Source organism: Neovison vison, chromosome 5 (genome assembly GCF_020171115.1).
Source record: "Neovison vison isolate M4711 chromosome 5, ASM_NN_V1, whole genome shotgun sequence".
Lineage (NCBI taxonomy): Eukaryota > Metazoa > Chordata > Mammalia > Carnivora > Mustelidae > Neogale > Neogale vison.
In genome coordinates, this window is record NC_058095.1 from 130,110,012 (window position 1) to 130,131,657 (window position 21,646).

Consider the following 21,646-nt stretch of genomic DNA (forward strand, 5'->3'; position numbering starts at 1 on the left):
AAAGCAGACATCAGGACTGTGAAAAATAATTAGAGAAACAGAACAACAGCTGTGACTTACTAGTGAGACAAAAATTCATGGCACTTCCCTGGGGGAATATCTTGGAGGGAAAATTTGATCTGTGCTCTTTTGATGTAGCTAAAAGAAGAGCTACTGCATCTTCTACACTGCATGACAGTGATAGAGTAGCACCTATGAAGAGCTTGAAATAATTGGCTGGATGATGTCAGGAAGTCCTCAGAGCCCAGCTTAGATGAGGAACTGATAAGAGCTCTTGCTGGTTCAGAATTTTCTCTTCCTATCCATGCTCCCAATCCTATAGTTAGGGCATTACAGATGAAGAAAGGCTCAAGGATATTTGTGTGCAAATGAAAGTAATAGATGTGTCCCAGAAGGTAATGTGATAGGAATAACAGCAGATAGGTTGACCAGAGTCAGTTTGCAGGCTCAGGGCTCCACACCCTGGCATAATTCTCCCATCCACTCCTGAATGTTTTGGGAAGACACAAAGAATGGCATATGCTTTAGCCAAAGTATCTGATATATCCATATGACTTAAAAATTACAGTTGAAAATAGAGTTAAATATTACATATTTCAGTGGGTTCAACTACTATTAAATAGAATTTAGAGAGAAGGACAATGAAAAGGCGGAAGGAAAAAATAGGTATGAGGAAGAAGAGGAAAAGGGAGAAGAGAAGAAACAGAAGGAGGAGACAAAGGACTAACAGGAGAAAGAGAAGAGTAAGAAGAGAGAGAGCTTATAGAAGGAAGATGATCACATATAAATAAAAAATTAATTAAAGTGGCAAATAGGAATTTGAAATAGGCATAATAAATAGTCTCACAGAGATAAGGAAGGATATTAATGTCATGGAGAAGAAAGCAATTATAGTGAATTATCAAACAGGAATAATGAATATGTAAAAAACAAAGTCAATAAAGATCAAGACATCAATACATGGGAGAGGTACCATAATGCACATAGATTAGGAACAATTTGGAGCACTTAATGGTAAAATTGGTCATCAGGAAGGGATAAAGGGAAACATATAAAATTAAACTTGAAAGATATGATGGATTAAATAAGAAATACCAATATCAGTGTAATGATAGTCCTTGGAAGAAAGAAGCTAAATCAAAGCTTGATATGTTACATTGAAGGAACAAGAATCTTGGGCCAAGGAGTTTCACTGCATTTGAGTATGACACAGAATGATGAACTTCCTGAGATTCAACTGATGATAAGGAATGTGATTAATCTTAAAGAAGACATTCAGCTTCATCAGAGAACACATGTATCTTGTGTTGCTATCAATCTGGCTTCAACTGACTGGATTTTGGGTTGGCATCCAAGTTGAAGGTAGTTTTCTGTGTACTGGGCATTGCTAGCAATCTATGAGGCACATTGAGACGAGAATTGTGTCCAGACATGATGTCTATCACTAACTCAACAAGGTCAGATCTTGAAGAGTATTGTAGAGAGTTTTAAAAAAACTGACAGGAAGCAATAACCACTTGGAAGTAAAACAGAGAGGAAACTAGTGGTATGAGATATGGAGGAGAGTGATCCATTTGATAATGGGAGTGAAGCAGAACAAAAAACACAAAACAAGAGAGGCTGAGGCATGAAAATACTGACTACAGTTGCTTTGGGTCACTAAAACTTACGAGAAATGCTGCATTACATTTCAGACATTTGTGATAGTTATTAAACTCATATGATTTGTTATGCAGCCTTACTTCCACACAGACCTTTAAAACAAACTCTTTAGCACATAAGACAAACTAAAAAACAATATCCAAGTTTACTACTTTGCCCCGCCTTGGTACCAAAAAGACCAGAATCTGTATGATAGTATTTTGAGGCAAAACCATCATCTTACATGCTTTAAGCACTTGAAATTAACACCACATAAGATGTATTCTTGGTGAAACATTTTGAGGTATGTTCTCTTGGCATGCAAATAACCTGCATAATTGAACTTCAATATACCTTAGTAGAAAAGAATTGAATTGTCTAAAACAAAAAGGGAGAAGACATTAAATTCCAAAATTCCAATCCAGAGTGCTTATTTTCTTTGTTTCACTCCAATAGAAATAGATAATTAGATAGCAAGATAATAAAAACAACACATACAGCTTTCACATGGATATAAAAACAAATATCCTCCAATATATTTGAAAAAAATCGTATAAGAAAACTTTCATACTCATGAATATTACCTGGAAAGAATCATATGCCTGTTCACATTTTCCATATTATGATTGGGTTTCATGTGGTTTAAATAAATTATATGGTTTTAATTTAAAGCACAGAATTTTAAAACTTGAAATGGTCTCACATGACTATTACTATTCCTTAATTTAATAATGACTCATGTGAAGAAAAGGGAAGTAAACTAGAAGATCAGAAAGGTAAGTTGCTTTAGGTCAGAGCTCTTTTACTTATTTTTTTTTTTTTTAATTTTGCATAGATCAATGGTAAAGTAGATAAGAATGGGAAACGCAGTGCTGAAGACCTCAAAGTTGAACTATCATTAATATGTGTTTTTTTAAATGATCTATAATTTTCCTTGCCAATGAATGTCTAAATCAGTGGATTTTCAATTGAACCCTGATACCTCTCTAATGTGTATATTCTAAATATACGAAAGACACTCATTTGACTACCTGACATATTTCAGGTCTTCAAAAAAACCAATTTGCCCTTCTCTTTATAATCCCCATGATACAAAATACAAATTCAGAAACTGTTAGTCATTATTACATTCCTCTTTTTCAAAAATATGTATAGGACTTGACAATTTACACAGTGATTTCATATTCCTTATCATCACTAGATTTTTATCTATTTAATAACTTTGAATTGGTGGCAAATCAGGAAACTGAGGGCTCATAGTTTAAGTGCTGCCCTCAAATCATGTCAATATGGTATTTTCAAGATGCACACCCAGATCTTCCGAATCCCAGTATAGTTCTCCCCATCGCCAGGTTACTCCATACTATAAATCAGTTGAATCCTGTATTATTGACTGCTGGTGCCAAATAGATGTTACCCTTTCTCTAAACCTTTCTCCAATTGAGTTTTCAAGGTGGAATTAATTACATGCAAAAGTGTGGTTAGGCTTGTCTATCTAGCAATATGGGGGTGAGCTATCTCAATTTTAACTTTTTCTCAATGCACTTTAACTATTTCTACCTCTGGGCTTCATTACTTTTGCCTCTCCTTGATCTACCCCCCCCCTTATTCAACTTTACATAGTGTATGAATGTCAGATTGTGAAAATTTTGACGATAGCTTGATATTTACTTATTTTGGTATCTTCAACATCTTTCTCTATAGTTTAACACACACTGATCAACACAGTAAAATGTCATAAACTTAAAAATGCTCCAAATAAGCCCATGATTTACCTAAAGTTAATGATAATTGATGATGGTAATGCTATATTTTAACATACATTTTCACTATCAATAAATGTTCTAAAAATGATATCAATAAAGTAAGAGATCTTACCTAGACCATGTCTATGTGTTGACATTGGTGGTAAGACAGTCCAGGTCTTGGTTTTGGGATTGTAACATTCAACAGTGTTCAATGTCTTTAAGCCATCTCGACCTCCAATTACAAAGAGTTTGTCATCAATCACAGCCACACCAAACTGCAATCTCCTGCCGTTCATCATCCCTGCCTGGATCCACAAATTTGTCCTGAGGTCATATTTCTCTATGGTTGTAGCTCCTGATAAAACACAAAATCAAATAGTCACCATTTACTACTAATTCACCATATAACCTGCCCAAGGCAATGTACGAATTAAGATGTGAAAACATTCTTGTCACAATTATTTTTCTTAGAGAAAATGTGGCAGAAAACCAAAGGGAATAATAATTTACATTATTTTCTCTTCTTGGCAGGCGCTAATGATCAAAATAGACACATCTATAATTTGTTTGAATTACATGATGGTCTCATGGTAAACTATTGATTCAATAGAATAATTGTTGGTCATGCCACAGTTCTGTCCGTAGATTTTACAAATTCTTTCTATTACTGTTTGCCATTAAAAAAAAAATCTTAGTATAATTTCTATATAATTCCTGTATAATTTCTGAAAGTGAAGATAAATGAATAAATTCTTTACATTTCTTTTAAAATTTATGACTTAAAATAACAAAAACTTTTGTTTTATTTTATTTTAAAGATTTTATTTATTTATTTGAGAGAGAGCATGCACAAGCAGGGGGAGGGGCCATGGGAGAGGGTGAAAGAGGTTCCCTACTGATCCGGACGCCCAGTGTGTGGCTTGATCCCAGGACCCTGAAATCATGAGCTGAGCCATAGACTGATGCTTAACTGAAGAGCCACCCAGGTGCTCCAAAATAAGAAAACATTTAAAAGTCAATTTGAAGTTATGTAAACAAATGTCAGCTTTGCTTTTTAAAGTCTTTTTTTTTGCATCTGGGGAATAGCTTAATAGAATCTAGAGGCATACAATGATTTTCTATCCTTATCAATCATGTTATAATCTCTAAATAAGATAGCTTATCTTTCATAAAAGATTTTTATACATAAATTTGAGAAATGAAATAAATCTGATAGCAATATAGAAATTGAAAGAAGAAATAAGTTAACTGGCTGATTAGATATGTTTTCATGGATTCATTTATGCATTTCAATTAAAAATGTCTGCCCTAAACAAATTCACAAATGCTTATATGACAAGATATAGCTAACAAACACTAATCATGCTGTTCAGTGTTTGGTCTTAATGTTCAGATTTATGTTCACCAAAGTTTTATCTTCAGTGATTAGATATCCTTACAAAGGGGGTCAACATACTTGTGTACTTTCACTTATTCACTAAGGATCTCTTTTACTTGTAATATAATAAAAGTTTACAAACTAGGGAAAGCATTCATCAAGGGGACTCACTTACTGTTTAGAGAGTAACCGGCACTGAACTAAACAAATATGAACAGCATGGTAGGAGTTGTTTTGCTAATTGAAGTAAAAATGACATAATATATACTCCCTTTTTATTCAAAGTAACAAAGAAGTAATAATTTAGATATTAGGTTAGATGCATTAAATCTGTTTTTTAATCATATTAAAACTGAGCTAATTTCCAAATAACTAAATATGAAAATTATTAAATTATTATTATTGGAATAAAAATAAATTGTAATGTTCATAAAAGCTATTTATACTAGTTACATAGGAAAAATTATTTAAATAAGTGTGTTTATTTTATGCCTAAGTGTATTTACTATATTTCATATTTAATGTTTTATTCAATGATGAACAAATCAAAATTCCAAGGTGAACTAATTTATTGAATAATTTCAAAGTCATCTGAATTCTCAAAGTTTGATAGCATTGGGATTTCATGAATGCCTAACTAAAAATTAAGTTATATGGAAGTACCTCTCTCTTATGACTAATATTGACAAGTGATAGTAGAGGAAATAGTATAACCTAATCCTTTTTTTTTTTCCCCAATTTATTTATTTTCAGAAAAACATTATTCATTATTTTTTCACCACACCCAGTGCTCCATGCAAGCTGTGCCCTCTATAATACCCACCACCTGGTACCCCAACCTCCCACCCCCCCGCCACTTCAAACCCTTCAGACTGTTTTTCAGAGTCCATAGTCTCTCATGGTTCACCTCCCCTTCCAATTTACCCAAATTCCCTACTACTCTCTAATGCCCCTTGTCCTCCATGCTATTGGTTATGCTCCACAAATGAGTGAAACCATATGATAATTGACTCTCTCTGCTTGACTGATTTCACTCAGCATAATCTCTTCCAGTCCCGTCCATGTTGCTACAAAAGTTGGATATTCGTCCTTTCTGATGGAGGCATAATACTCCATAGTGTATATGGACCACATCTTCCTTATCCATTCATCCGTTGAAGGGCATCTTGGTTCTTTCCATAGTTTGGCGACTGTGGCCATTGCTGCTATAAACATTGGGGTACAGATGGCCCTTCTTTTCACGACATCTGTATCTTTGGGGTAAATACCCAGTAGTGCAATGGCAGGGTCGTAGGGAAGCTCTATTTTTAATTTCTTGAGGAATCTCCACACTGTTCTCCAAAGAGGCTGCACCAACTTGCATTCCCACCAACAGTGTAAGAGGGTTCCCCTTTCTCCACATCCTCTCCAACACATGTTGTTTCCTGTTTTGTTAATTTTGGCCATTCTAACTGGTGTAAGGTGATATCTCAATGTGGTTTTAATTTGAATCTCCCTGAGGGCTAATGATGATGAGCATTTTTTCATGTGTCTGATAGCCATTTGTATTTCTTGATTGGAGAAGTGTCTGTTCATATCTTCTGCCCATTTTTTGATGTGTTTGGTGTGGGTTGAGTTTGAGGAGTTCATTATAGATCCTGGATATCAACCTTTTGTCTGTACTGTCATTTGCAAATATCTTCTCCCATTCCGTGGGTTGCCTCTTTGTTTTTTTGACTGTTTCCTTTGCTGTGCAGAAGCTTTTGATTTTGATGAAGTCCCAGAAGACAGCATGGTACTGGCATAAAAACAGACACATAGACCAGTGGAACAGAGTAGAGAGCCCTGATATGGACCCTCAACTCTATGGTCAATTAATCTTCGACAAAACAGGAAAAAATATACAGTGGAAAAAAGACAGTCTCTTCAATAAATGGTGCTGGGAAAACTGGACAGTATAACCTAATCCTAATGAGCCCAGTTCCATGAGACCCATATTTTGGAGGTATAGGTAGGCAAGAAAGTATGTATTTGTACAACTGCACTTTTCATAATGTCCCAAACCTTGGTCAAAATCTTTGCAGATAATTTGAGGTCTATTTATCCTTCTAAGAGAAAATAGTTGGTAATGTGTGAAATTAATGGCTTCTAAGCAACCAAAAGTGTTATTCAAAAGGGAAGTGAATATTTGATCTGAGTTTCAAAATCATATCCAAACAAGCTAGATATGACTTAAACCCCAACATACAGCAGGATTTTTTAGTTTTATAGTGTTTTCCCTCTAACGGAGTCTTCACAGGTAAGCTACTCACTTTATCCTAAAGTTGTTACGTCAGAAATAGAATATACCCTTGTCTTCATTTTTCAGATTACTGCTTTAATTTCCTATGGTTGCTATGAAAAATTACCTCAAATTTAGTAGGTTAAAAAATGCACTCGTTTATTATCTTATAGCTCTGGAGGTCAGAAGTTAAAAATAGGTCCTACTGTGCTAAAATCAAGGAGTTCACAGGGGCTTTAGGGAAGATGTGAATTTCCTTTCTTGTCTTCCACAGGTTATCTGTATTCCTTATGACCTTTTCTTCCATCTTCAAAGCCAGCAACATTGCATCTCAGACATTGATTCTTATGGTTACATTGGGCTCACCCATATATAATCTGAGTTAATGCAGACTATTCCTATTTAATGTAGAATAGTCTGCTTAAAGTCAGCTAATTAGTTTTAGCTAAAATGTGTAGTATAACTCAATAGAATATAAAGCAATTTGTAAAATTTCCTAACTAAATGAAGTTACATAATTCAAAGATAAATCTCATTCTTGGCATATATAATAATATGAAATGAAATGGCAGCTATTTTCGAGACTATATTTATGGTATTAAACTACATATATTTCTGTATATTTTTAGATACTTTATAATTTACTTAACATATACTCTGTATTAGGTAAGGGCAAGGTGCCTGGCCTTTAAAATAATACAAAGTTTTAATGTTGCTTTATTTGAAATAACTCCTGAAATATCATTTTCTGCAAAAAGTAGTCATAGTATCAAGGGGAATAATGACACATGTTATTTAGGATTACTAACATATTATGCATGTCTTATTGAAATATGGTTGTTAAGTCAATATTGAGTAAAGGGTTTTGAGTAGACTTAAAAATAAGATAGTAACATTAAGATAGTATTTAGTGAGTACTTCTTATGCTCTAAGAGATTTACATGTATTAGTACATTTAATTTTTTTAATTTAATTTTATTTTTTCAGTGTTCCAAGATTCATTGTTTATGCACCACACCCTGTGCTCCATGCAATACAGGAGCCCTTCTTAATACCTACCACCAGGTTCACTCATCCCCCGTGCTCCAAAACCCTCAGTTTGTTTCTTGGAGTCCACAGTCTCTCATGGTTCATTTCCCCCTCTGATTTACCCCAATTCACTTTTCCTTTCCTTCTCCTAATGTCCTCCATGTTATTCCTTATGCTCCACAAGTAAGTGAAACCATATGAGAAGTATATTTAATTTTTATTAAAAACTGATGACATAGGTATTTTTATTATTATGCTAAATTTATAGAAAAGATGAATCAGCAAAAGCTTTAGTAAAGTGCTCAGTGTGTCTCAGATAATAACTAGTGGACCCACAGTATTAACCTGGCTCTAGAACCCACTCTGATTAACACATCTTTTTACCACTTGACCTGGTTACAGGACAAATTAATTGCACTTAATATATGCTGAAGGAAGAATTTTATAAATGCCCTTTCCTGAGATTGAATGACCTATTTCCCAGAACCTGGGAATGTGATAAGAAATCACTCCATTGGATTGTTATGCTGTCACAGTTCACCTTAATCTAGGAAGATAACCTGGTCACATGAACCCTTGAAAATGTGAGATATTTCTCTGGCTAGTTGCAGAAAGGGAAGTCAAAGAGATTTGAAGCATGAGCAGGATTTCAGCAGCTGGTTTGAAGATGGAAGGAATAGAGGTAACCTCTAGGTGACCAGAATTTCCCTCACATGACAGCCAGCAAGGAAGAAGTGCCTCAGTTCTACCACAGGAAACAAATTCTGTCAGCAATCTGAATGAGCTTGGAAAATGGCCTCCAGCACTGGATGAGAGCACAATCTAGCCAATACTTTGATTTTAGCCTTTTGAGACCTTGAGCATATAATCTAGACATGCCATGCTAGATTTATGATTTACAGGACATGAGCTAAAAGATGAGGGTTGTTTTAAACTACTGTTTGTGGTAATTTGTTACAGCAGCAATAAAGTATACTTTGTTTTAATTTGCATTTTTAAAAATTTATTAAGTATTTGTTTTCCAAATTGAATAAACATAACATTGTATTAGATATAATGTAAATACAAAAGTATTTTCCTCATGATAAAACAAACAGCAGGCTCCTGTCTCAAAATATCAAACTGAGAAAAAGTGCTCAAGATACTATCTGGGTCTCTTTAGAGTTGTTCATTATACAGTCATATGTGATTAAATTGGGAACAATAGGAATTAATATTTGTACCTTCCACTTGGCATGACTGATAGCAGGACTTATTCCAAAGTCTATAATTCAAATACCTTGAGCACAGCACAGAATAAAATGATAATAGTTTTCTAAACTGACAAATAATGTCACAAAAAAGCTCCTAGAAAGAAGATAAAGCTGCTTTATTCAACTCAACAGAAAGGCCCTCAGGTCTTCTCAGAAAACCTTTGTACTGTAATTCTAATGCCATATTAATAAGCTCAGTTACCCAACTCACAAGAATTTTTACAAACCAGCAAATGAGAGTGAGCTGGAGCAACTGAAAGCAGCAAAAACTGACAGTGAGGGAGAAACCAGAACAAATTATGTTGTTTTAACCGAAATAGAACATTCATTCACAGCTATTAAACAAAAAACACATTTTTTTTCGCCTAAATGCCATCAAATCATTCAGAAAAAGTTAAATTATGTCAGGTGTATTTTTTTAAGGAAGCAATAAATATGGAGAAGCATATTGGAAAAATTTTCAAGCAAAGAGTTTTTTGTTTTTTTTTTTTTAGGATACTTCAATATAAAACTTTAAGCTTTAAAGAAAATAGCAGTATAAGGAATGACTTATTTCTTGAATTTTTCATGGAATAAGCTTTTCATTGACCTTCATGTGTAGAGATGCTTATGAAAAATATAGCTTTGGGATAACATTCTTACACATATAAAAGATATCACTGCAGGGAAAATAATTTTCAAAGGCAAATAGGTCATTCCTTTTTAGGTAGTTTGTTATGTTTTATAAGGATGGGATTGTAAACATTTCCTAATCATCAAAATAATTTCATATGTGCCAAATAAACCAACAAAATTCCTCATTTGTCCCTTTTTAATTTATTATAAGCCTTTTATGAGTGGTGATAGACTGATACACAGCTATGAATAGAGATAAAAATGTAAATATTTTTCATTAAGCTTAATGCTAGATTTTCAGGTAGATATATAAATTTCAAAAATCTAGCATTATATTTAATTTAAACTAATTTCAATCAGTTCAAGAATTCCAAAGGATGCCATAACACCCTAATTTATTATTCAATCCACATTCAGAGAAAGATCTGTAAATGTACAGTGATGTGGCTCAAGTTCTCTGACTACTAAAAGGAGAAATAAAGTTATAATGACTAAATTTTGGAGAATTTGACTTACAACTTTAATCCTGGTTTATCCTCAGAAGATAGACCAAAAAAGTTACAATCAAGAAACCAGAAGAACATAACATATTACACACTAAGCTTTCTTTCTGAGTATGGGGCTCTCAAAGGAGACTTTACTGACAAGTGATTCACTTTTTACCAGAAAGAGCCTTCTTTCACTTTTCAATAAAGAACGTGGCTTCCACACACTCTTAATTCTAGAGAACAAACAGATGGTCATCAGGGCAGGGGGGAAGTGGGAAGATGGGGGTTAAACAGGTTATGGACATTACGGAGTGCTCTTGTGGTGGGCACAGTGTTGAATCGCTATACTGTGCAGCTGAAGCTAATAAAACACTGTATGTTAACAAACTGGAATTAAAATAAAAACGTAAAAAAAAAAAAAAAAAAAAGAGCAGTACTTCCAGGGCTGAAAGTCCTTGTCCATAGGCTCCTTGAGAAAGATATAAACAACCAGAATTTAACCTAACACATAAGCATCTCTGAATTTAAAGAATGTTAAGGAAGCTGATGCCTTGACTTTACTTTGTTCTTTCCCCAAGATCCTCGCGCAAGTATGGTTCTCCCCTTAAATATCTGCTAGCAGCCCACTAAGTAGACACCTGTGCCAGAAGACAATTCTTTGTATCTGAAAAACAAACTAGGCTGAGGCTAACATGACATTATCCATAGTTTTGAGTTGTTTCTATAATTTTGTGCAGACTGATGACCTTGAACTGGTAAACCTCCAATGGTATACTTCAGGTTCAAAGAAAACATACTGAAGTAGAACCAAAGTGACTGAATGAAGTTACTGAGGCAGAGATCAAGTAGGGCTGTACTCAGAGGACAAAGATGAAAGAATAAGCTTTCTCCCATTTTATGGCTTTTCTTCAGAAAAAGTCATACAATATTTTAAAGTTACTTCATCCACCTAATTGCAAATGCTCAGGTTTCTCTGACACAGAATTGTAAGTGAATCATTGATGATTACTATTGAGTTAAATGCTTTAAAAATTATCCATTGTAGAATTGCAGTATTTAAAAGCTGTTCATTTTAAAGCTCTTGATAGTGAAGCTTGTCCATCTCAAGCCAAAGAAGTAAAAATCAGGTCAAGATAGTTAATTCCACCAATTTCATTTTCTATTTTTCCTTTTTAATAATGCTTATAATGATGCAGTGTGATGAGACAAATTCAGTATAAAATAACCTGGTCAAGTTCTTTGAATAATTTTATTCAATAATTTTATTCAAGTCCTTTGGATAAAAAAAGACAAATATCAGGAGCTTATCCCTAAAGTTAGATAGTTTAATTTTTAAAAAAATACATGAAAATCCAAGGGACACATTAAATATTAAAATGCCATAATAATATGTGCTCTATAATCAAATGATTCAATAAAAAATCTTAAGGAAATTAAGGTTTTTATTTTATAGTTAAGAATTAATGCTTTTTCCTCCTTTAAGGTTTTTTTAAATCAACATTCTTCTTATTAGTTTCATTAAGAAAATTTTCTTTCCGTTCACATGAAAGATGTAAGGAGGGCTGTCTGATTGATCAGACACCTGGCTGTTAATGAAAATCAGTAATTGACATGGGGCTACAGGTAGGCCGTCAACGAGGAGGCAATGAAAACATGTTGAAATAAAAGACTATGCACTCAGTCCATCGTGATCTAAGAGAAAAATCACTGCTCCCTGTGATCTTGCCACCAGTGTATTTGCTTACCTTTAGCCTCCATTTATCATTCACAGCTGTCATGCGTGAGATGATAAACAGAATATATAATACTTCAATTTTATTATTATTTTCTCTCTTTTACCTCCAAAGCATATCCATTTGGAAAATTCTCAGCTTTTAACTTTCTGCTCACTCTTTTTTTTTTTTTAATGATTTTATTTATTTGACAGACAGAGATCACAAGTGGGCAGAGAGGCACGCAGAAAGGGAGGGAAAGCAGGCTCCCCGCAGAGCAAGGAGCCCGATGTGGGACTCAATCCCAGGACCCTGGGATCATGACCTGAGCCGAAGGCAGATGCTTAACCAACTGAGCCACCCAGGCACCCCTCTGCTCACTCTTTCTTTGGAACTAAAATAATTGACCCTTGAACAACACTGGGTTGAACTATGTGGGTCTACCTACAGGTGGATTTTTCTTTTTATTTGACACAGTACAGGACTGCAATTGTATTTTCTCTCTCATGATTTTCTTAATAACATTCTCTTTTCTCCAGCTCACTTTATTGTAAGAATACAGAATATAATGTGAATACAAATTCATGTAAATTGACTGTTTATGTTATTGGTAAGGCTTCTGGTCAACACTGGGCTATTAGTAATTCAGTTTTGGGGAAGTCAAAAGTTATCTATGAATTTTCAACTGTGCAGGGGTCAGTGCCCCAACTCCGCCATCTTTCCAGGGTTAGCTGTAGTCTCTTATACATGGCTTCCTCTAAGCCAGAGGGACCTCTGCTCACCAGCTATGTTCTTATAAATAGGAAAGCACACTGTGATTGCTTTGTGTCAAGAAGAGAGCAGTGCCTATCAAAAATCTTAATTCCCCTTCAGCCAAAGCTAAAGAGGACTGCTACTTCATAGACTAATGCCTACAAGAACAACCTTGCAGTGGTCATCAACCTCACACCCCAACATTTCAGTCCTATTTCTCTGTATCGAGCAGCATGATTCTACAATATCTCCTCAAATACAGTCTTTGCTTTGCATGGTTCTGATATGCATGAATTTTAGTTACCATGGTTTAGTTAAATAACACTAATCCCCCAACAGATTTCAGATACCGCAATATGTTAATAGCGAGTAATTATGTAAAACACAAACTTTGCTTCTAGCTCTTTAGTGCACAAATCACTACTTAAATAACAGATATATATCAGGATCAGTGACCAATCACGTCTCTTCTCTCCAAGTTTGCCAAGTGATTGTTCATTGCATTTCTGTTATCGAGTTCATGCACAGGCTGTTGTGTCACCTTTTTGTCTCCTAGTGATAAACTCACGGTCATTTAAAAGGGGGGGGGAAGGATAATTGAGGAGAGAATTGCCTAAGAAAGATGTGAGTGGAGCATAAAGTGAAATTACAGTAGAATCACAGACTTTCATATCCTGTTGGTTGTGGATTGCCTCTGGAGCTCTATCCCCATCCTATACTTTTTTCAGTACTGGGCTGCCTGTGCAAGGGCCAGGCAATCTGAGCTTGGTCTCAATACCACAAAGAACTCTCTTAGGAAGATAAGCAGGGAGACGAGGAGGTCACCTGTGGTGGAACCTTGTAAATATGCACAGAAACTGTCCATTCGACCTGCCAGTACCTTAAAGGTGGGTCAAGGGAATGTGGCATTTGGCACTACAAGTTTCCTACAGATACTGTAGAGAGGTTTATTTTCTTCTGTAGGTGGGGTTGGAAAGCTTTTTCTATAAAGGGCCAGACAGTAAAAAATGTAGTCGGTGGGTCTCCTTATGGGTCTCTTTGTTGTAACCATATGGTTATTATAGAATGAAAGCAGCTATAAACCATCGGCAAACAAATGAGAGAGGCTCAATAAAACTTTATAGCTACTGAAATATGAATTTCACAAAATGCAAATATTCACTAAATGCATCACTAAATATTATTCTTCTTTTCAATGCTTATAATGTAAACACCAAAGCCTTTGGCCTGTGGGCCTTAGTTTTTGTCAACCTTTGATCTTAGAATGCCAATATAATAGAAATATTTGGAGAAAATGGCACTTGGCAAATGTTTGTTGGTTATAATAAATCAAGTAAATCTTTATTTTTTTAAAGGAAAAAAACAAATTACCATATAGTAATGTGTGTATCAGATCTAACTCATTAGAGTGGCCTCCCTCAGCCAATCATCATAAAATGGCAACATGGTCCTTCAGCCTATACTCCTTGTTCTGCTTTCTTCACTTTATATTTCTCCATAGCTAGTCATCACATGAGTGATTTCATACTAACATGTATGCTTGTTTATTGCCTCCTGAACATAATTTGAGCTACAACAGGCCAGAGACCTTTACTATTTAGTTTACTAGCACTAAAAACAGTGACTAGAAGTTAGTATGAATACTTGTAGCAGAATTAGATAATTCAAAAAGAGTGAGTTGGTCATCTGAGCACCTAAGAAATGCTGAAGAACCAGCTATAGAAGGGAGACAATTACAGTCTAATTTCATAATTAATACTTTCCAATAATTGAGGCAAAGATTAAAAAAAAACCAAAATCTGTTTTTTCCTAATGTAGGAGAAAAAGCAGTATTAGCAGAATTATCAGAAAAATCACATATTCTTTCCAAAATGTAAACACCTATATAAAAATTATAATTAGACCACCAAATATATGAAACTGTTATTTATTCATGCCCACACTTCAGAGGTAGACATTGGCAATGACTGCCTATAGAGATTCTTGTAAACAAGAAACTTAAAGGGAAATTGGAATTATGTACAACAAAAATATCTTTAACTGGAATCTTATGACAATAAATCAAGTAAAGCTTAAAAATAGTATAATATGTGAAGATAATTAAGGTGTATAATTGCTATAAAATATACTTAATTTTACTATCCTTATAGTAAAGAATAAATCAGTTTTTAAACTCTTATCTGGATAAAGATTAAATTAATACTGACATTCAAATTTTGATTCAAAAGCATAGCTATATGCTTTTATAAGTGAACTCATGTTTTTCATATAAACTTCCTTTTAAAAGAAGCTTAGTCTAGAAGTCAGAAGCTTACTACTATGATGTTACTTAGTTAACTACTTAGGGTTGGGTTTGTTCCATGAACCATAAATGCCTCAACACCAATGGTTTAATTATGAACAAAAATTTACCATCAGTGAATAAATATAACACTTCAAAATACTACTCCCACCATCACTTATTGAATCAATTGTTTTTTGCATGTGTTCCTGTTGATATTTCTCACAGTGTCTCATAAATATGTAAAATAATTCTCACTCTCTATATGTAGGGACACCAATATTTGGAATACGTACTTATCTTATTAAAGATCATAAAGCTCACACAGCTCTGTTTCAGTTTTACCAAAATTAGTAAATGTCATGTACCAAAAGATATTTGGATTTGTTGGTGAGGAGTGAGGCCTTGAAGTCTGTAAGTAAGTGGCAAGTGTTAAAATAATTAAAATTGTTTTTTTTTAAACCCCTTACATTTCTAGTAAATGTACATTAATATGGGCTCCCATGAATATGTGCACATGCTTATGTGTAGTATGTACTTACAAATATATATAATTATATTTTCAAAAGTTTAATACTAGTATGGAAACATTTTTGGTTTGGTATTTTGTTTTTGATAGAAAATGGAATATTCAATTTTTTGTTTATAATTTTCTTTAATAGTTAAAAAAAAGTAGTTAATTAGCTGTACAACTATACTCCCACATGACACAGATACTGGGGATTTCTGAGGTATCAACATTCACTTTTCCCATCTCATGCTTACTTGACAGAAATTGAAATTGACAATACCCTCATCATTGAAATTATTATCTCCCTCTCTCAGCAGGTATGGTTGGATTCCTTGAGTAATATGTATAGTTAATATGACTCCATTGTAATAGCATCAATTAAATGTGCCTATCCCCTTTGGTGTTTATTCATGCATTTTACTCTTGCTATTAAATCAACTCTTGGTGGATATATCATTATGTGTATAGATCATTATCTGCAAATGTGCATTTGTATTTCTAAACCACATTAATGCTGTATGGTCTTAAAAGAATTTTTCAAAATCATACATCAAAACTACCTAAGTACAAAACAGAACTAACTTAAAATTCTTCAAAAGCTTTGACATTAAGTAAAATTGCATCCTATAATTCTGGTATAGCAAGTAATCTTTCATATTCATAAAAAAATGTCAAAAAGCCCAGGTTGCACATGTGAAATGTTATTATTAGTAGAAGACAAACCATGAAAAAGCAAATAGGTTTCGGCATAATGAAAACAGCACTTTTTGTGATTTATTTAGTCACATATTTATGTAGTTTATGAAAACAGCACTTTTTGTATTTATTTAGTCACATATTTATGTAGTTTTCAAGAAGGAAACATTTTCAGAGATGTTTTACACACATATTTTCTGCAAATCTTGAGTCATAATATCAGTTTATGTATCTCAAACGTAAAGGTACAGTGGCTACAAAAATATTGTACATGGTTGTTGACAGCAGCCTTATTTGTAATAGCTATCACTGAGAAGATCCCAGATGCTCATCAATAGGAAAATGGATAAACAGTTATTATAAAATAATTAAAAAGAAAGAACTATTGGTATATCCCACCTCCTGGATGAATCATCAAAATATTATATTGTTTCATAGAAACCTTAAAGAGTATGAAATGTGTGATTCCATTCATATGAAGTTCAAGAATAGGCCAAACTAATTTAAGGTGAAAAAAATTTTAAGGAGTGGTTCTTTTTGGAGATGTAGAAGCTGGGGCCTAATTAAAAGGGGTATGAGGGAACTGTCTGGGAGTAATGGTAATGTTCTAAATCTTGTTAGTGGTTTGAATTATATAGATACATATATTTGGCAAAGCCCATTGAAAGTTACACAAGATTTATGCATTTTAGTATATGTTAATTTTACCTAAAAGCTCTAAAATATATTGAAATCTAGTTAATACTGAGTATGCCAATGTTTTTAGGATAAAGTGTATCTATGTCTACAACTACTTTGATGGATGAGCTTACAATTAACTATAAAATTGGCTGAGTATATATATGCTCACTTTATGATTCTTTTAACTTCTATGTGCTCAAAAATTTTATAAAATTTGGGGAAAAGTAAAACAATTAAAAACATGTTTTCATTGTAGCTGGATTGGGGTAATAAAAGTGGTAAGCACGAAATGCTGCGACATTACAAAAGATGGACAATATGCAGCTAAGGGGTGGGCAGATAGTGAAGTAGGGTTAGACAAATGAAGGAAGAGTAAGACACTGAAGCAAAAGGCAATGTTTATGTATGGACCATACTGCAACTAGTGTAAAGCTTCAACACTGAGGAAATGAGTTGTGAAATTTGATAAAGATTAGAGGTATTCTATCAAGACACTTTTGATGGAGAGAAAATAGGAAAAACCTGTTGGTTAAATCTAAAATGGTAGACAGTAAAGAATAAATACACTGATAAGGAATGGGCTCTACCTGGAGGATGGGGACTAATGGAGATTTTTATTTTTATTTTTTATTATCATCATCATCATCATCATCATTTTGCATTTTAGTGATTATGCTAGAAGTCAGGATTAATTGATTTGCCGGTAGTGAGCTGGAGAGAGACCGGATTTAGGAAGATCTTTATGTAGCTCATTTATACGTTGTAAGAAAAAAAGAAAAACTTCATTTGAGAAACACATGTGTTACCCCAGATCTGCAAGCATAAGGCGATAAAGCTTCAACCAATGTAGTGGAAATGCTGATGTAAATCAGACAGGCTCTGATAACTGATTAGCTATGGAAGGCAGAGCAATTCTGATGACAGACGTTTGAAGCCACATTAGATGGAAATATTGCTGACAGGGTGTATTCTAGACAGGATATTAATGATTTTTTATAGTAGGAAATATAATCACCTTGTCTGAATCATAGAGCTTTTATTTAGTAATTATACCATGTGTTACAAAGTCACAGAAAAGTAGGAATTTTACTTTTCATATCTGGAAGTTGCTCTATTCACATGGATAACTTATTCTTTGAAGAAATTATATAGACCTAAAAGTTAAATAAAAAAGAATAATTCAAAACACTTATAATAAGAAATTTTTATTTTAAAAACAATATACGAAGGGCACCTGGGTGGCTCAGTTAGTTAAGTGCCTGCCTTCTGCTTAGGTCATGATCTCAGGGTCCAGGGAATAAGTCCTGCATCAGGCTTTCTGCTCAGTGGAAAGCCTGCTTCTCCCTCTCCCTCTATTGCTCCCCCTGCTTGTGAGCTCTCTCTCTCTCTGTGTCAAATAAATAAATCTTAATCACAATATATGAAATGTGAACATTATAGATTTGTTTTCATGTATATAGGTTTTCTGGAGATAAAGCAAATGCATGTTTTTGTTATTTAAAAATACTAGTTTAATAGTTCTCCATACCTATCCTTAGAATAAAATTTAAAATACAGTCAGAATTTTTATGAAATTTCTGTATTACATTTTGAAGATATGTTATTGAAATGTAAAGCTTATGAGAAATTGATCAAATAGAGAATTTTAAATTAAGGGGAAATAGTTAAAATATTTATAATTCTGTGTGCATCAAAACTAATTTACAAAACATGAAAGAGAAATAAATATAATAGAGAATATTTTATATTTTCAATTGCACACTTTCTTATATTCCTAATGTGTTCTCCAGAGAACTAGTCCTAACATTCAGTAAAATCCTAATGAAAAATCACATACTAAGAATTAAAAGTATGTCAGGCTTTTATACTGGCATTTAAAAAAGTCACTTTCAGCACAACTCATCATTAATAGGTTAAATGTGGGCAAAAGGGTAGAAGATATAACACAGATTTCAGAATTACACAGATCTCTGCATTTAAATTCTACCTAAACCTACTTAGTGAAAGGTAGAAATTAAAAATGTTTCTGAACTTTTGTTAAAATCAAATGATCAGGAATATATTGTCAACATGTTTGTTGTACAAAGTAAGTGAAATTTATATATGGTGGTTCTTAGAATTAGGTATTGAAAATACATCATTGATGCAGTGATTTTATCATTCCTAAATGTTCAGTTACTGGAGACAGATAGAGATTCATAATACTGTCTTCTGCTTGAAGGCTCATATTAGGAAAATTATTCAGGCAATAGCAATCTTCTACTTATAGTCTGTTTTTCAGATCCTCAAATGATTATGAATAAAGGAGAATTTCATATGAATACAAAGATTATATTGATCAATGTTAAACTTAAAACTTAATGCTTCATATATATGTACGTATGAGATTTGATCATTTTGGATATCTATTAAGATCAGTTAAATAAGTTGTAATTTAAATATGGCAAATATTTGCTGAAAGCATACTGGAAGTAATAATGTACCTGAAGTTAGAAATGTAAAGTTCTGGGGGTACCTGGATGGCTTAGTCCATTAAGCATCAGACCCTTGATTTTGGCTCAGGTTATGATCTCAAGTAGTGAGATCAAGCCCCTTGTTGGGTTCCATGCTGTGTGCGGAGCCTGCTTAATATTCTCTCTATCTCCTTCTGCCCCTCCACACTTCTCCCCACTCTCTAAAAACAAACAAACAAACAAACAAAAAACAAAACAAAACAAACAAAAAAAAAAAACACCAGAAATGCCTTTCTCCAGTTTGCTTATAAATCAGGAAAGGGAGTTAATATATTAGAACAGATAAATTCATGAATTTAAAGTTAAAGTTGTAGCTCTGAATATTTGCTAATGATCCTTCAGAACCAAGACATGTATCAATATCTAATTAAGCTCTGGTATGAATTTTAGTTACATTTTCTATCAGAAGAATGTGGGGGGATTTGATCAAATTATTAGTGAGTCACGATCTACATTGTATCAGAGCTCTTCAAATTTATTACAGGATCTAATTTAATACTTCGAGTTAGAATTATAATCTCTATTTTAGAGATTTTAAAGTCATATTTTAATAGTATTGCCAAATTTGTGAATACTCAAAAATTATTTAACCACGGATATGTTGATGATCAACTTTATAAATACGTGAAAGGGAGGAAAAAGTCAGGTTGCCAATAGTTGAATTCTAAACAAAATATATTCCATAAAGGATAGGACATAAAACAAGTGAAATAATCTATGGAGAAAAATTCTAAATTGAAAACAGAAAGGTGCCTTCTCTTTATTGGACAACAGAAGACATGCTATTGTGCTCTCTAATTTTATTTATTTATTTATTTTTTCCAATTTATTTATTTTCAGAAAAACAGTATTCATTATTTTTTCACCACACCCAGTGCTCCATGCAAGCTGTGCCCTCTATAATACCCACCACCTGGTACCCCAACCTCCCACCCCCCCGCCACTTCAAACCCCTCAGATTGTTTTTCAGAGTCCATAGTCTCTCATGGTTCATCTCCCCTTCCAATTTACCCAAAAGCACATACCCTCCCCAATGTCCATAACCCTACCCCCCTTCTTCCAACCCCCCTCCCCCCAGCAACCCACAGTTTGTTTCGTGAGATTAAGAGTCACTTATGGTTTGTCTCCCTCCCTATCCCATCTTGTTTCATGGATTCTTGTGCTCTCTAATTATAACACCAATACAACCTGTGCAAATTACAACAATAACACTTTTTTTTTTTTTCATTTCTGGATTTAAATGAAAGTGAGAAAAAACTACAAGGGCACAGCCAAGTAGCTGAGAGAACAGTGAAGTAAAACCTGGGAGAGAGCTAACGGAGTACAGAAGTCAGCACTTCCCTGGGGCAGATGTCTATGCTTGTGAAAGGAACAACGTCACTTGCCTGGGGCCTAAAATGAAGCAGAAGATAACCAGAGACTTGACATGAAGTCTGGAGCTTTGAAGAGGGCTGACTTGCCCCATATCAGTGGTGCCCCTGGTTCTTGGCTGAAGCTAACTCATCCTCACTAGACAAAAGCATCCCCAATTAGGTCCCCCACAGGTCCCCAAAGCAGATGAAATTAACTATAACTTCAAAATAATATTACCCAACAAAAAAGAACCAAACTAACAAAAATGAGACTTCTCAGAAACAACAGACAACAGGCTTAGACACTCAAACTTTAGATGTTGAAATTACTCATTACAGGATATAAGTTAAATATGTAAAACATTTAAGTAACTAATCAGTGAAAATAAAACATAAGTAAGATGAGAATATAAAAGATTATTTTATAAGTCTCAAGCAAAAGAGAGAACTTTCAGAAATGGGAATTGTTGAAATTACAAATCCACAGGAGCCTCTAGGTTTTTTTTTTTTTTTTTTTTTTTTTTTTCCAATTTATTTATTTTCAGAAAAACAGTATTCATTATTTTTTCACCACACCCAGTGCTCCATGCAAGCTGTGCCCTCTATAATACCCACCACCTGGTACCCCCAACCTCCCACCCCCCCGCCACTTCAAACCCCTCAGATTGTTTTTCAGAGTCCATAGTCTCTCATGGTTCATCTCCCCTTCCAATTTACCCAAAAGCACATACCCTC

General features: G+C 33.9%; 1 protein-coding gene across 1 annotated transcript in view; it reads right to left on the reverse strand.

The window, feature by feature from the left end:
• The window catches only part of KLHL1 (kelch like family member 1), a 370,470-nt gene that overhangs the window by 85,344 nt on the left and 263,480 nt on the right, over nt 1-21,646 (reverse strand). Inside the window, exon 7 of the mRNA XM_044249858.1 lies at nt 3,520-3,744. Within this exon, the coding sequence (XP_044105793.1) occupies nt 3,520-3,744 (225 nt within the window). The remainder of the gene's footprint in view (nt 1-3,519; nt 3,745-21,646) is intronic.